Source organism: Uloborus diversus, chromosome 2 (genome assembly GCF_026930045.1).
Source record: "Uloborus diversus isolate 005 chromosome 2, Udiv.v.3.1, whole genome shotgun sequence".
In the NCBI taxonomy this organism is placed as follows: Eukaryota; Metazoa; Arthropoda; class Arachnida; order Araneae; family Uloboridae; genus Uloborus; species Uloborus diversus.
Genome location: NC_072732.1, coordinates 110,302,724 through 110,321,231, shown reverse-complemented (window position 1 = coordinate 110,321,231; position 18,508 = coordinate 110,302,724). Strand labels below are relative to the sequence as shown.

The 18,508-nt window shown below is 34.9% G+C and overlaps 1 protein-coding gene across 1 annotated transcript in view; it reads left to right on the top strand.

The window, feature by feature from the left end:
* LOC129217232 (transcription factor GATA-4-like) overlaps nucleotides 1-18,508 on the top strand; it is a 111,628-nt gene that overhangs the window by 49,975 nt on the left and 43,145 nt on the right. The window contains exon 2 of the mRNA XM_054851506.1: nucleotides 7,166-7,323. Coding sequence (XP_054707481.1) covers nucleotides 7,166-7,323 — 158 coding nt within the window. The remainder of the gene's footprint in view (nucleotides 1-7,165; nucleotides 7,324-18,508) is intronic.

The window sequence follows — 18,508 nt, the reverse complement described above, 5'->3', positions numbered from 1 at the left end:
GTTTTTTTCATAAGTAAGCATTTTAATTTTTAATCTAAAACTTTGTATTAGCTTTGCTGAAATTAATACCCAATAACGTTCTAAGTGTCACAAAAGAAATACCTTACTTTTGAAGATGTATTTCAACTCTTTTGTCTTCAAAATCAGTTTTAAATTTAGTGACATCTTGTAAACTGATGATTTTCCCCGTCACATAGGCACAAAAGTTTATATGAGGGAAACTTCAGACAAATTTCAAATTTTGCAAGAATATAGAACAGTATTTCTACGATTTGCTTGAAAAAACTTGAAATTGGTTTTCGATTTCCAAACTTAAAATAAAATTTAGAACAATAGCATTTTCTTTGTGTTTCATGTGAACTGACAAGAATTAAAAGAACTAGATAAACGACTAAATGATGCCAAAAAGCACGTATATCTAACATTAATTTCAATTTTTAAGAAATGTACTGATATAAATGTGACATTTATAAAATAATTTGCGGATAAAATCGATATCCCAAGCAATAATAATGTCAACAAATGCATCAAACGAAAGTTTTTTTTTTTTTTTTTTGCTCTCCACAAAAAATTTTTCGATCTGGCTAAAAACTTGTGGTTCAACTTTTGTAGAAAAATGCAGTTGAAGACATTAAAAATACTTTCATTAATATATTTCAAGTATTTCCCAACAATCATCAACTTTAAAAGGTCATGTGTACAACTGACGGTTCTTGTGGATTCACTAACTTAATAAGAAAATCACTTATCTGAAAAATTATAAATCCATAAAATCAGTGTATAGCAAAATATTACCCAGCCACAAATAGTTGCTACATGTATAAAAAAAAACAAATGAAAATATTGATGTTGGATTTAGGCCTGATTTCTAAACACTTTTTCTTCAAACATATCGTCGTCTCAGAGCAACATTAGGATCTTAGTGTTATTTCTGGGATTAGATGCCTTAGTGTTGCTCTGAGGTGACGATATGCTCCTTTCACTGATAACTGAGATAAATGTAAGACAAAGAATTTAGGTATCCAGTTGTTAATTGAGATGAAACGATGGTAATTTCATACCTCAAAAATAGCTATTGGTACTTTATTAAATTGCTATTGAACCTAACTTTAAAGATTGATAAGCTTTACTAATGAGACAAAAAAAACCCTAATATTTGTGATTGTAGCAGCAGAGGGAGAAAATGTCTTGAAGTTATAACGTCAAATATACTTATTTATCGAAAACAAATTTCCTAAAGATCATAGTCCAATCTCAAATGCTATTGAGAATTAGACGAGATGGTCCTCTGTCCTATCTTTAAACTCAATATGTTCTTTTAGTCCTACTGGCATGAAAGGTTTTATGGAAACTTTCTTGTCATTTTTTCCTAAATCACGGGTGGAGAGGAAAATTCAACTTTCAGTAGCACGATTAAATATTATTATGCATATTGGAATATTATATGCTTCAGAATAATTAAAGAAACATTTCACCAAGTACTTCATAAACACTTTTGACAAAATGAAACAAGAAAGAAATGGTTGTCTGGCTGAACTTAAAATAAATAGCCATATAACTAATGAAATTTTACAAATTTTATCTTAGTTCAAATAACCCTAGTAACAAAAATACGCTGAACCACAATAATTAAAATTTAGCATTATCTAAAACACACTTCAATATGTTACGTTAAAAAATTAAGTAAATTAAGGGCATTCCCTCATGTTCTAACAATTATCTAAAATGGAGAAAAAAATTAAAATTTCGGAAATTTTTGAATTTTTAAAGTACTATTTCATCACCAAGGAATTCAAAAACAATTACTACATTACAGCAGATAGTTATCGATAGTTTTTCATCCTGAATCATTTTTGTTGTTGTTTTTTCACTAAAAGAGTTAGGAGAGTGATTTGGAATCTGAAGTAAATTAGCAAGATCTTTGTTAATATCTCAAACTCAAAAAAAGCTCCGAATAAATTTTACCTTTCTCTTTCCTAATAGAGATTTGTTCATAGAGTGTGGAAATATTTATTTTTTAAGTGTACGTTTATAACTTACGGAGTTATTGAGTCAAAAAACTGACTGCCATGAGCTATGAAAATTTAGGCTTAGCGTAAGCATCAACTTCTTATTTTAATAACAAAGCAACAAACCGTTTTTAACTTTTATACTTTTCATTCCCTCATAGATATGCATGATTTACCTAAATAAAAATTTTCATTGAAATCGGTGACATGTCAGCCACAGCTGATTTGCTCATTTCGCATGGAATGACCCTATTATGTTTCTCTAATATGCTGTCAAATATTCTTAAAGTTTAGTAACGTTTGACGGAAAACTTTGCGTGATATGAGCCGAAAACCTGCACAAAAAAAAAAAAAAAAAAAAAAAATTGCATTTTTGAACGAAATGCTTATATCTACATGGTTATAAGAGACACTTTCACGAAAATATAAAAATAAATTCTAGATAGTTTTTTTAATTTATTTCTGAAATTTATAGCTTATCCCCAGTTGTTTACAATAAAAAATGATCAAAAACATTTTTATGTTTCCTCAATTTGTTGCTCGTCCCCTAGATGAATTGTAGACTCAATTTTGTTGAAACATGGCAGCTAGCGTATACCTTTTATGTGAAAAAAATTACAGAGCAATTGGTCTTTTATTTCTCGAGAAATCCGTAAAAATGTGAATTTTTGAAAAGTGTCCCAATATTTTTGGCCATATAGTGTAGATGAATCGATTATTGCAGAAAGGGCATAGGTCACATTTTTTTTTTTTTTTTTTCAAAATTGAGCTAGCTGTGGTTTTTTCATGCTTTTATGTATAGACATCGATTAGTGTAGCAGGGAAGTCCCGGACTTATGCCCTTTCTACACTAAAAGCGAAGGAAGAAATAGACGCAATGGCAAGATCATAGAACTAGATTTTTTTTTTTGGCGTAATGAAATAAAAAGAAACTCCTTTGATCTAACATAATTTCGGTAATGGTAGGCTCGTCAGTTCGGGGGATTAGGGAGGGGGGATTCGAAATCACAAAATCCGAATGAAATTCGCTAATTTCTGAGGGGTTTTATTAACATTACTCTAGGAACTGCGAAAAACACTATGATTTCAGGGAGATGACGCTGATCAAAATCAGAACAACACTACAGAAAGATTTTTCCTGGAAATTACACTGAAGAAATTTAACAAGATTTCTGATGACTTTCCTCTAAAAGTACATTCGCTTGCCGTTTGCAAACGGGATCTTGGGACAATAAAGCGAATGTTCAACAGATACGACAGATTATAACTATGCCAATCTCTTATAAGTGAAATCCCGAAATTACATCAAGATTCACAGTCAAATCTGTTGAAAACAATGAAATCTGTAACTGCTTAAACAGGTGCCCTTCATTTTTTAAAAGGATTTATCTCCCAAATTCGAGATTTTGGAAAAAGATTCTACTGGGCGACAAATGTTTTCAATTATCAACATTCATGATGCTTAAAAATGTTCGATAGAACGTCAAAGGAACGGTTTCAGGCTAGCTATTTTATACACGGGTTTCAAGAGAATATTGCAAAGTAACGCTTGTCGGCTAAATACCTTTGCCAATATTGAGTAAAAACTATTATTTTTAACTATGTAACATGAGGACAATATGACTCCTTAAGCCTGACTAATTGGAAGCAGGTCTGGTAATATTTCTTTTTGTAATATATTACCAGACTTGCATATTCTGCCATTTTAATTAAGTATGAATGATATGTTACGTTTCTTTTTTCTTCTTATTTCCCACTATGCAGTAAACCATATGAAACTGTGTCTCCAAGACAGTAGATTGTTAAAGAATTCCACGTTAAGAGCATTCAAATCCGAAACTCTCAATGTAATTATGTAAACGTTCACACTGTCGAGAAAATTTATAATTTGTCCCGTCATGTTTCCTTTTTAATTTTGCTTTTATTCGATAACCTTAGAACACCTTGGGAGAAAATTAAGCATCTAATTCACATTATTTTGAAACGCTAGAATGTAATTATTTCTTATTGTTAGTTATTTCGGAACTAGTTCCAGATAGGGGTACATCTCATAGGTTGCGTTCGACGGCCTAACCAGGTCGACCGGTGACTAACCGGATATTAACCGCAGCGTTCTACGAGAGACGGTTAACTGGTTGCTATCAATGTCGTTCTTCAAGCCTCACCATTTTTATTTCTAAAATTGTCTTCACATCGCTTTTTTAGTTAATCCAGCTATGGCAACAAAACACTTGCTCCTAACACTTTGATAAACACTAAATAAGCAAGCGGCCTTCTTAGCACAGGTGTCATTTGGGGTGGTAATTTGTGGAGTCAACACACCCACTCTCCCAGCCCAAGAAAAAAAACTTCTAATGTTTTAGCAAATGTGAAGTTCGTACAATTTTCAGAAGTAACTGATTTTTACTTTCTTCTATATCTAATATATAGAAGAAAGTATTGGATTCGTGCAAATTTTCGAATTTCGAATTTTGACGGATTTGAACGTTTTGAGGTGTGCTGAGTCCATTTCGACTATTTTTGGAAAATGTCTGTCTGTCTGTGTGTATGTGTGTGTGTATGTGTGTCACGTCTGTGTGTGACCAGTTTCTTGTGGCCGCTCTACAGCGAAAACTACCGCATGAAATTGAACGAAATTTGGTACACATATGTGCCCCTATGTGAACTTGTGCTCATTGGTTTTTGGCGCGAATTCCTCCAAGGGGGGTGGAGCAATGGGACTTTTTTGAGTTACGCGTGTTTTGCTATTCCTCAGGAAGTAACTGGCGGAATGAAACAAAATTTAGTCCACATGTTGCCCCTAACAGGAGCAGGTGTTGATTCAATTTTGGTGTCAATAGCTCAAAAGGGGGTTGAGTTATAGAACGTTTTTTGTCTTCGATTGTGACTGCTGTATCTCAAGAAATAACGAACGGAATGAAAGAAAAATTTATCGGCAAGTAGCTCTTAGTGGGTAAAAGAACTGATTTTATTTTTGTGTCAACAGCTAAAGGGGGGTAGCGCAATCGCCCGTTCTTTTTTTCCATTGTGAGTGCCCTATCTCAAGAAGTAATGCTACGTTCTGGTTGAAATTTGGAATATATGTGAATCCATACGTAAACAGGCTTTGGTTCTATTTTGACGCCAATTGCTCCAAGAGGTGTTGATTTTTTTTTTCTTTTGCGAATAAAAATAGCTTTATTAATGCAACTATAAGAAAGATAAATCGTAATAGATTGTCGTCTGCGTATTTCTCGTGATTTTAATTGTATGGAAATGATCGGAAATATTATCTCAATGATTTAAAATTTTTAACTGTTGCCATCTTATGTTTGTTAACAAATAAAATATTTGTAATTAATTCAAGCAAGTCTTTTAAAATAACTTTCAATTTTCGCTCTTTGCTTTGCTTTTGCAATATTTCAGACATTGGGATGGTCGTCAAGTTTTTGCATGTGTAATTTTGTTTTTGTTAGGAATCTTGCTTTCTCGTTAAGCGTGGGGAGGGATCAGAAAAAGGAAAACTGTAGAAGAAAGTTTCGTGATGGCCACAACATACTAGTTATTTTTGTGGTGTAACACAAGTTAAAAACAAAAGAAAAAGTATAAAGTATTTAAAGTAAAATTTGCCTCAGATGAAATAATGTAATCGTCCTCTCCCCGTAATATTTTGCTCTATTTGCGTCGAAATTTGAACTACGATAGGGGAAGGTGGGCCACAATGAGACAAAAAACACATATTTTTCATTTTTTGTATATTGGCGAGTTCTAAAGCATAGAAACATACTTGATTATATTAAAAGTATCAAATTATAGTATATTGCACCAAATTTAGCTCATTTAATGTTAGAAGAAAAAAGTTATGAGGTTTTATAAATTTGATGAAATGTGTCTCATTGTGGCCCAGTTATGAGCCGCTGTAACACATTAAGTAGGGCCACAATGGGACAGCTGAATAATCACTGTATCTTTATCTAAAGTTTGCAAAATAAGTACCTTTACAACAAAAAAATTGCAACACCACGTGATACAGACTGATTTTTTTCCACAATTCCAACGATTTGTTTTTTTCTATATATAAATTTGATGGTTTCAAAGTTTTGTGTCTCCTCAAAGCATGTTTTAAACGTTTAAAACTGTTTTTTCCTTACATACGAAACAATTTTAATTACAGCAAGCAAAAAAAAAAAATCATTAGGATTTAAAAAAACAGGAAAATATGAAATAATAAACACCAAATATTAATTGATAATTAACTTATATAATGATTTTATACATATATTAAATATTATTATGAAGTGCTTTGAATTAAGTACCATGTTTGGCAACCTTATCAGTACCTAACCGGTTCCTGGTTTTGTTTTGTACAAAGCTGTGTAGTAAAATAAAAGGTTCACTTGTAATAATTAGTTAAAATATAAATATTTTTAAATCAAGTCTATTTTTTATTGTTAAATTTCTTTTTTGTAAACTAAAACAGGAAATAGATAAGTATTCTACACTTACTTACTGCTGCTTGGGCCACAATGAGACGTCTCATTGTGGCCCAAAAAATTTGTCTCATTGTGGCCCTAACAACAAAATAAAGATTTTTGCTTCACATCATTAAAATAAACCATGAGGTAAAAATAATATAACTGAATAATAGAAGATTAAAGTGTCAGTAACAACATAAACTGCAACACTTATTAACTGTTGAAGCTTTTCAAGATTATGATAGATGCAAGAAATTATCCAAATAACTTTCCAAACAGTAACTAATTTTTTTTTTCTACAAAACAAAAACATAGAACAGCATGGAACTAGGAATTCTGAGAAGCATTTTGGTTATGTTTACTCCTCCTAGGTGGTGGTGGCTATCAGAATTGTATTTATTTTTGAATTTGCAATGTCTCACTGTGGCCCATGTCTCATTGTGGCCCACCCTCCCCTATATTGGGGGGGGGGGGGTTGGATTTCAGAATGTTGGTATTTATATTTGTTACAAACTCTTAAGACCACATTAGACCACCATTCCCCCCAGGTGGATGTCCACCCGGGAGACCCCCCCCCCCCAATGATGCTACAGAATGAGCATACAGTCTCTTTTAAATTCTTTACATTCAGCTGCTTCAGAATGATCGTACAGACGTTATACCAAATGATTTTGCACTAAATATTCATCGACACTTCCACAGGCTTCTGGCTTGCCCGGATCTATGGCGGCACGTGATGGGGGGACACTACTACCAGCGGGGTAATGGCTTCGGACCCTATCCTTCATACATGGACGGAGCTCACTGGCCAGGAGGGATTGAGAATGGTGCTAACAACAACTCTTTGGCGAGGAGATCGGGTAAGAATGTTTCTCTTTCCTATTCAGACAGTAGATCAGAAACTGATGCCAATGGTTTCAATGTAATGGATGTGAAAACTATTTTATAACGGGTCCTTTTTCTCTAAATGTCTTATATGTTCATTCCGAGATTTTAATTTTATTTTTTGACAAAAAATCATTAAGTAACAAACCATGTGAAGGAAGCTACAAGAAAGGGGTCAAAATGCAAAAACTGGTAGAAATAAAACAGTAATTTTAATAGCAATAATGATTAGAGTGCTAAATGGAGGTTTCGCAAAAATAAACATGAAATTTAGTCAGTGTGAATGAAATTTTTAACCTATTTCAAAGGAGGAAGTTATCGACTCGCGTACTGTGCGTATGATTTTGCAACTTTGTCCATACAGCCGCAGCGTTTCTTAATTTTGTTTGACTAGTGGAACTCTTTTTAATGTCGACTTTTACGTGGATCCCTTTTTTTCTTTCTCAATAGTATAGTTGCTTGCAATATTCTAGGATTTTTTTTTTCAACTAAAGCTCCTTTTTTGATTCAAAAAATGTTTTTCGATTGGAAAAAAGTAATCTTAAAATTAGCATAATTTTCCCTAAGCTCGTTTATAACTCGTTTCAAACAAAATTTAAATTTTAATGAGATGAATGGTATCTATTTTTACTATGACAGATACATCTTTAATATCAGTCTTTATGGACAAAAGGTTGCACTTTCGGAATAGGTTCAGCACTAAGCCTGTGGTGATATTTAGTTTTGCCGCCAGATAAGTTGAAAACAAAAATTTAGTAGCAAATTGTAAAAGTGTGAACAAGGAGTTTCGTGACAATTGAGAACATTCATGTTTTAAATTTCACCGTTCATTTGGAAAATACTCACTGAACACTTCATTCAAACCATATTTTTTAAGTGACGAATTTTAACCTTTAAAAAAAAAAAAGGAAAAATACAAGTTTTGTAGAACCCTTGAGTGATCTGTATTGAACCCTAGGGTTTCGCGGAACACAATTTAAGAAATGTTGATCTAGTAGCGCTTAATCATATCTAATTGCTAAAACATAATCAAAGATCTTATGTCATCGAGCACAGGGGGGGGGGGGGGGGCAAGATGAAATAGTTATGAATGATTAAGTATCAAATAAAGTTTATATCTGCTCCCGACAGGCCCGGATCTGCGTGCCCGCAGACCCAGGGGAGGGCGGGAGGGACACGTCCTGAAGGGGCCCAAAGGCTCAAGAAATAGAAAAAAAAAAAAAAAAAACTAGCACTAGGACTTATTAACGTTGCAGATATACACTGCTGGCCTCTGGGGAGTGGTCCTACAGATTTTGTTGCAGGGGGCCCAAATTTTATAGATCGTTGCCTGGCTACCGATAATTAGATAAAGGAATTTTTAATTTAAAAAAATGTGTTTTCTTAAGGTTTTAAAAAATAATGCTTATCATTCTTTTTCCGCAGAAAAAATTGTTTTTGTTAAAGCACTTCAGTTTTTTTTTTTTTTTTTTTTTTTATTAGTTAGTTTTATAAATCCTCGTTGCACGCTTTGGCAATCTAAAATTGCTCTGACAAAATATCAACTTCAATTATCTTTCCGGAAAAAAATAAAGTTATGAATATTTATTTGAACTTTCATTATTGTTTTTTCAACCGAATCGAGATGTATTCAATTGTAGAAAGTGTACAGTAAATAATCAAATATAGTAAATAAGTGAATTGTCATGCTTTTTCTAAGAATCATAAATAAATGTCACTGCTAGGATGCATAAAACTTTGGATAGAAGCAGATAAGGCAGATTTTAATATGCTGGTTGCAGATGTGGACGCAGATGTGCATGCCTTTCAGAAAATCCTAACTTAGTTTGCACAACGCAGTAATAAAAAATGAAAAAAAAAAGAAAAAAAAATGCGTTGAACAGCTTACATCAAAAATAATTTATACAGGATTTTTTTTTAAAGAAAAAAGTACGTGGTTTTTGATGTTTTACTTTCTGTTTTATACAGCGTGTTTCCGTTTAACCGGCAGAACCTCTATTTTCGCAACCGTTCGTCGAATTGTAAGGCTTCGAGTTGCTGGGATTTGACTGTTATACTTGAATTTTCTAACTGCTGCTATTTTGTAAGTATGGTTTTCATGACTAGAAACTCTCGACAAAAAGAAATAACGTAATTGCAAATAATGGAATAGTTCTTGACACACGTTTTATGCAAGCACATCAAAGCACAAAGAAGATACAGTAAAATATCGTACCAGCAGTGGCGTACCTAGCAAGGGTAACACCCGGGGCGGTAATTTGTGGTGTCACTCCCTCCCCCTGCAACCGCAAAAGAAAAAAAAATGTAAACATGAAAACATGAATTTTATGCAATTTTCAGAAAGAAATACATTTGTATATTCAGTAAATTAATATTCAGTAATTTACTGAATATACCATGCCTTGCCTTCAATTTTCGAGCTGAACCGAACCATTGCTTCGGTCACTCGTCTGGTCAGTACTAATTCTATATTAGCTACCTGTTTGTTTGGCACTCTTGGCTTCCTTAAGAGGTTTTCTGCCTCCAGCCAAGGCCTCGCTCCAGCTCATTCACTTCCTCTGGCGGGCTGGTGAATGCTAAAAAGCACGAAACTGCAGTCCTCGGCTGGAATTGAATGAGCTGGCGGTGTATTTCATGTAAATACATTTGTGTTATAACGAAATATTAAGTGAACTAATATACAACTAGTATGTTGTGGCCATCACGAAACTTTCTTCTATATTTTTCTTTTTTTTTCTGATCCCTCCCCATGCTTGACGAGGAAGCAATATTCCCAATGAAAACAAAATTACGCATCAAAAACTTGACGACCATCCTGAATTATTGCAAAAGCAAAGCAAAGAGCGAAAATTGAAAGTTATTTTAAAAGCCTTGCTTAAATTAATTACAAATATTTTATTTGTTAACAAACAAAAGATGGCAACAGTTAAAAATTTTAAATCATTGAGATAATATTTCCGATCATTTTCATACAATTAAAATCACGGGAAATACGCAGACGACAATCTATTACGATTTATCTTTCTTATTGTTGCATTAATAAAGCTATTTTTATTCAAAAAAAATCAACACCTCTTGGAGCGATTGGCGTCAAAATTGAACCAAAGCCTGTTTACATATGGATTCACATATATTCCAAAATTCAACCAGAACGTAGCATTACTTCTTGAGATAGGGCACTCACAATGGAAAAAAAGAACGGGCGATTGCGCTACCCCCTTTTTAGCTGTTGAAACCAAAATAAAATCATCTCTTATACCCACTAAGGACTACTTGCCAATAAATTTTTCTTTCATTCCGCTTATTATTTCTTGAGATACAGCAGTCACAATTGACGACGAAAAACGTTCTATAGCTCAACCCCCGTTTGAATTATTGACACCAAAATTGAATCCGCACCTGTTCCTGTTACCGGCAACATATGGACCAAATTTTGTTTGGTTCCGCCAGTTACTTCCTGAGGAATAGCATTCACGCGTAACTCAAAAAACGTCCCATTGCTCCACCCCCCTTGGAGTATTTCGCGCCAAAAACCAATTGGCACAAGTTTACATAGGGGCACATATGTGTCCAAATTTCGTTCGATTTCATGCGGTAGTTTTTGCTGTAGAGCGGCCACAAAAAACTGGTCACACACAGACGTGACACACACACATACACACACACAGACAGACAGACATTTTTCAAAAATAGTCGAAATGGACTCAGCACACCTCAAAACGTTCGAATCCGTCAAAATTCGAAATTCGAAAATTTGCACGAATCCAATACTTTCTTCTATATATTAGATATAGAAAAAAGTAATAAAGTATAAGCACATAAGAAATGGTAAAATTACTGGAATTCAAGTTTCACTTTCCTCCAAAAATATAATTTGAGGTAAGTTTGACTTAAACATATGTGAAGGAAACAAATAATGCATTGTAAAAAAAGAAATTGCTGAAATTAACATGCATAATTTGCCCTCTCAACAACTTATTCAAGTAGGTAGAGTGCGCAGCAACTGATTAGCTTTGTATATAAAACTTAAAGTTTTGAACATTAACATTGTAATTCACATAGTATTATATTGTAGTTTACGCAACATAAAGCAAATATATGTAATGAATTACTTCAAAATTATTTCTGTATACTACAAAACTTTGCCATTACAAAATTTTTGATTAAATTTTAATTATTAAAATAACTAGTATGTTGTGGCCATCACGAAACTCTCTTCTATATTTTTCTTTTTTTTCTTCTGATCCCTCCCCATGCTTGACGAGGAAGCAATATTCCCAACAAAAACAAAATTACACATGCAAAAACTTGACGACCATCCCAATGTCTGAATTATTGCAAAAGCAAAGCAAAGAGCGAAAATTGAAAGTTATTTTAAAAGCCTTGCTTGAATTAATTACAAATATTTTATTTGTTAACAAACATAAGATGGCAACAGTTAAAAATTTTAAATCATTGAGATAATATTTCCGATCATTTCCATACAACTAAAATCACGAGAAATACGCAGACGACAATCTATTACGATTTATCTTTCTTATTGGTGCATTAATAAAGCTATTTTTATTCGCAAAAAAAAAAAAAAAAAAAAAAAAAAAAAATCAACACCTCTTGGAGCGATTGGCGTCAAAATTGAACCAAAGCCTGTTTACGTATGGATTCACATATATTCCAAATTTCAACCAGAACGTAGCATTACTTCTTGAGATAGGGTACTCACAATGGAAAAAAAGAACGGGCGATTGCGCTACCCCCTTTTTAGCTGTTGACACCAAAATAAAATCAGCTCTTATACCCACTAAGGGCTACTTGCCGATAAATTTTTCTTTCATTCCGTTCATTATTTCTTGAGATACAGCAGTCACAATTGACGACAAAAAAACGTTCTATAGCTCAACCCCCGTTTGAGTTATTGACACCAAAATTGAATCAGCACCTGTTCCTGTTAATGGCAACATATGGACCAAATTGTGTTTGATTCCGCCAGTTACTTCCTGAGGAATAGCAAGCACGCGTAACTCAAAAAACGTCCCATTGCTCCACCCCCCTTGGAGGAATTCGCGCCAAAAACCAATGGGCACAAGTTCACATACGGGCACATATGTGTACCAAATTTCGTTCGATTTCCTGCGGTAGTTTTGGCTGTAGAGCGGCCACAAAAAACTGGTCACACACAGACGTGACACACATACATACACACACACATACATACACACACACACACACACAGACATTTTCCAAAAATAGTCGAAATGAACTCAGCACACCTCAAAACGTTCGAATCCGTCAAAATTCGAAATTCGAAAATTTGCACGAATCCAATACTTTCTTCTATATATTAGATATAGAAGAAAGTAAAAACGACGCTTTGTTACAAAATTACATAGGATTGTTTCATGTTGTTTATTAGATAGAGTACCATAACTTATTGCACGATCTATCCAGAGGCGTGCACAGAAATTTTGGGGCCCCTCTCCACATTGTTGACCCCTATATTTCACCCATAGTTTTGAAAATATTGGGCCCCTTCAGACTCGGGCCCAGGCCAACAGGTCCCCCCCCCCCTGTGCACGCTCCTGTGTAGGACTTTTGTATTTTATCAGAATAAAGAGCAAATATTTGGCACATTTATAGTTCCGTTTTTGCTACGGTAATTTGGAATTATTATTAAGTAAATATAGTTTTCTCTTAACTCTACAAATTTCATCCGAATTAACCGAAGATCTGGATAAATGGGGGCCGGATAACCGAGGTTTTACTGTACTACGAAAAATTGTTTCAAAGAAATGTATGAGTATACCCGTTTCAATTTCTATTTTTTGCTTGAATTTTATGCAATCACAATTCCCGTTACAACGAATAACATTTTCGGTGTCTTAAAGTTTATTGTATCGGAATTTCACTGTAGTATTAGTTATTTTTTCACGAATATTTGCAAAAATATTTAACAAAGTCAGTGAGATACTAACTTTCAACGTATCAACAAAAAATTTCAGCTGTCTAAAAGCAGAAGGATATCATTTTACGGAAGAATAATCAGACGACACATTGACAGATTTACGCGAAAGTAAAAGGGAAAGAAAAGAAAAAAAAGAGTCGTTAAAAGTGACGTGTTGATTTATATCTTCAGTACGCGATGAAACAGCAGAACCTATTCATGTAAGAAACAAATTAATTGATTACTTTTAACAAAAAAAGCTATAAAAGTTAACTTAATTTTCTTCTGCGGATCGTACTCTGTGAGCAGAATAAGGAACTCTTTTCGATGTTGGAATTATAATTTTGTCTATTTTTATGCGTTTAGGATGGTGAAAATTGATTAAAATTGATTACTGTGTCATCTGATTTTCCATGCTAATTAATGGTCACATTGGAACGGAAATTTGGAAAGCACGGATAACTGAACTGTGTCCTGTCTGGACCCTCTCCAGAGCAGTGATTCTCAACCGGTGGTAGGGCGGACCGGAAAAGTTTAACTGGTCCTGAAAGATTTTCGTTTTTGTCAAAATATATATATATATATATATATATATATATATATATATATATATATATATATATATATATATATATATATATATATATATATATATATATATATAATCATATCCTATATTTTACGTGTATTTTGTGATCCTTTAAAATATTTTCTATGATTTTTTGCAAATGTTTATTTACTTACATATATGTAAATACACAGTCCAGTCACATTAATGTGACCACCACGTACTTTCCACGTCAGAGTTAAATAACCAATCACAGAAGGCAGGTGGCAGCACAGTGCAGTTGAGCGTATATAAAGGGTGTGTGAGGGCTTCGGAAAACATTTCAATCGTTGGCGTAATGCAGAAATGAAGCAATTTATCCGACGTCCAAAAGGGCATGATCATTGGTTTTCGGGCCAAGGGTGGAAGCATTTCCAAAACGGCTGAGTTTGTGAACTGTTCGCGTGCCGCCGTGGTAAAAGTGTACCGTGCATGGCAAAATGGGACTGTCCAAAATCAGCGACGTGGCAAATGTGGTGCACCACGGGCCATAGATGACAGAGGGGAACGAAGATTGCGGAGATGCGTTCGGGCAGATAGACGGGCTACTGTTGAGCAACTGACCACCAAAATGAACCAAGGGGCTACCAAAAGTGTCTCCCAAACTACTATTCAGCGAACATTGCTGAGTCTGGGCCTCCGAAGCAGACGCCTGGTTCGTGCACCTATGCTGACTGCTGTTCATCGACGACGAAGGCTAGAATTTGCACGCCAGTACAGCAGCTGGACGTCCACTGAGTGGCGACAGGTAGCGTTTTCAGACGAATCGCGTTTTATGCTCCATCGGACAGATGGACGTTGGCGTATAAGGCGTGAAACCTCTGAAAGGAACCACCCTGCAGCCATTGCCAGAACGGTCCAAGCTGGAGGCGGGAGCATTATGGTCTGGTGAATGTTTTCCTTCCATTTTCTGGGTTCACTGATCATTGTGGAAGGCACGATGGATCAATACAAGTACGCATCTGTCCTTGCGGACCATGTCCACCCCTACATGCGCATTGTTTTTCCTCAGGATGATGGCATCTTCCAGCAGGACAATGTGATGTGCCATACAGCTGCCAGTGTACGTGCATGGTTCGAAGAGCACCAGGATGAGTTTACCGTCCTCCCCTGGCCAGCAAACTCACCTGACTTAAACCTAATCGAGCATCTGTGGGACCATCTCGATCGAGTTGTTCGCGCCATGGATCCTCAACCGCGTAATCTAGCGCAGCTGGCCACGGCATTAGAGTCGGCATGGCTCAACGTCCCAGAGAACACCTTCAGGGACCTAAGTGACTCTCTTCCTGCACGTCTCGCAGCAGTCCGCTCTGCGAAAGGTGGTTATTCTGGCTTTTGACAGATGGTCACATTAATGTGACTGGACTGTGTATAATTGTTACAAAAATTACTTATCTTAAAAGTATTTGTTGTGTGAGTTCTTTAAAACCACGTGAAGTTTCATTTATTTACTCATTTCTTTTTGTTTAAAAACTCTTTTGCAAAAGTTTTTAATGGCCAGCGAGTTGAATTTTTTTTTTCTTTTAACAAAAAAAAAAGGAAAAAACCTTTCTGGCCCGATTTTTTCCCTTAAGATTTTATCATTGAGCGAGAAGAAAGAATTTTTTGTAAAAAAAAAAAACACTTAACCGGCCCGCAAATTTTTTTTTCTTTTTTCTTTTTTTTTTCAAAAGATTTTGCCGGTCCGCGGGTCAAAAAAGTGTGAGAAACGTTGCTCTAGAGATAGACTGACACCGATCGCCTCCCCCCCCCCTTCTTTTTTCTCCGAAAAACCATAATTTGGCGCTGTAAACATAGATGTTATTGATACTATAAATGTCCAGCTTAATTTGAAGTAAAATGTATGTAATAAAGCAATCATTCGAAAACTAAAAATTAAATTTAATAATAATTTTAAGTATCCGATTTTTTTTTCTTTCCAAAATAAACAGATATGTATTTAAAGGGAAATACTTAACTAAGATCATTCACGTAATTTTCAAAAACAGAAGTACAATTTTTATGAAACTATTCCGTTTTTAATTGGAACCTGGAGGAATTAAAAACCCCGACACTTAAAATCAAAAAAAAAAAAAAAATATTATTAAATAAAAACAAAAAACCTGACTGCGTAAAAACAAAAAAAAAAAAAAGAAAGAAAGAAAGAAATATAAGCCCGATAGTTTAGAATGTTATTACGTACTACTAAATAACTACACCATTGAAACATCGATACACACAAGAAAAATCATAAATTCAAAAGCAAAATAGAAGGATCAACAGTCGGGGCCCATTCTTTTTTGACCAATCGAGGAACTCCGTAAAACTTGAATGGGCCCGACTGTTGATCCTTCTATTCTGCTTTTGAATTTATGATTTGTCTTATGAGTGTATGGATTATGAAATTATTTCAATGGTGTAGTTATTTAGTAGTACTTAATAACATTCTAAACTACTGGGCTTACATATTTTTCTTTCTTTTTTTTTTTTTTTTTTTTGGTTTTTTTCGCAGTGGGTTTTTTTTTTAAATATTTATTTTTTATTAACACTTTTTAGTTAATTTTCATTGACTTAGTTATTATGATTATAAGACGTAAATTTCTCAATCTTGTCATTTCATTGAGAGAGTTTATACTGTGAAGTTTATTGACTTGCGGTGGTCTAAACTACTGATAATTAGTCCCTCTAGGGAGCTAATTCGGCTTAGAGCTTAATGTGCTTCACTTTTAGCGAAAATGCACGAACATAAGTCAACCACCGCCCAGCTATATAAACAGCCTGTATAACTCATTATGAAGCGAGCTAGGAAACGTCCGTCAGTTACTCGCAAAACTAAAAAAGCCCGCCAAGAAAGTATGCAAAACTGAGTCCCCTGAATCACGAGAAAAACAAATGCAACATGTTAGAGATGAAAATCGAATTAGTAGATTTTCTTTTGGTACATATTGCACGGTTTTTTTGTTTTTTTTTTTGATGAGAACTACAATCCGAGTGTCCTGCCTCCCTCACGCATGATATGTTTTTATTACCGTACAGAATACATATAAATAACACGTAAAAGAATTTTCATCAGAAAGAGGAGAAAGTGCATCCGGAGCGAGGGTCGGAGTAGAACCCACCGCCTCAAGTGTGTGAAGCAATCGCTTAGACCACTCGGCCACTGAGGCCCCAATTAGTAGACTTAGTTAACAAAAAATTCAGCCAGTGAAAGCTACCTGCATTTGTCGCACGCAAGTAGCATGCGACACGATACCGAACTGAAAAATGACGACAGGTTGTTGATATGGTGAATTTTGATTACTGTCATGTGGTTAGTGACACTCCCAAGGTTAAGACAAATCGATTGATGTAAGAATCACCGAAATTGGCCAAGGCGTTTAGACTCTAGAACGCCACATAGGAACAAACATACATACATACATACATAGACTTATAAACATTACCCTCCTTTGCGTCGCGCACGCGCAGTCGGATAGAAATAAATAAATAAAATTTACAAACTTGGCGATGAATGATGAAATAATTCCATAAGATTCAACTGGGGGTGAGGTGGGAGCTCCTGAATTTTAAATTGTTTCTTTTTTAAGTTGCGATTCCTCGTCTAAACTCTTAACAATCGATTTAATTCGACATTTGCTGCCATTTTGTTATGATATTTTTGGTTTTTTAAGTACTTATCACCCTCCTATCGTCTCATAAATTAATCGCCCCATTGAGGACCCTAATGTCTGCTTTCGGGGTGAACGTCGTCAGGTTGGGAACCACTAATTCAAAGCAACAAGGCAAAAAGATTAGGTTTCAACTCTTTATTAGGGGGCCAGTTTTATCAGTTAGCGCTGAGTCTTTTTTTTTTGATCAATATTGATTGAATAAAAGAAATTTAATCAGGCCTTTAATCTGCTGAAAATGCTTAATAATAAACATTATCCTTTTCTATTGCGGAGGGATAGAAGGAGTATTTTCCCCACATTTAAACGTTGATTGATATATTATACTTCCTTAAACCTCCGAAACTTTTAACTCATCAGACTTGACATGCTCAAATATGAAATAGTTTATTGTAGACATGAACACTTGCTGAACTTGGTGGGAAGATCACCTCCCCTGTTTCATTAGAAGGTAACCAAAATCCACTGCAACAAAAATCCTCCTATCCTGTGGTCCATGTATAAGAGCTGACCTAGCACTGTCCACTTTCTCTACAAAGAGATAACGGTTACTTCCTCTACCTCCTCAAATTTTCTTGTTACTTGACAATGCACCGTTACATGGGTAAATGCTTCCAAAGAGTTTTTTAAAAAATGTTTCAATGAAAAGTAAATATTTTACACAACAGACAAACTTAGGGCTACTTTTATGCTGTCAACATGAGTATCTGACCAGAAACACTTGATCATTTGTCAAGCTGAATGATCTACCTTTCTGCATCTCTTACTGCCAAATGGTTTTTCAAGAATCGTGTTTCTCCTAAAGTTAGTTAAACCAACGCTCCCGTTATACTTTTCACTTCAGAGCCCCCCCCCCCGTACCTGCCACTATTTGTGGTTTAACCAGTCGGATGGTACCCTGAATACAGCTCTAATTTTTTGATCCAGACCAGAAACCAAGCGATCCCTGGTACAGCACGCCCAAAGGT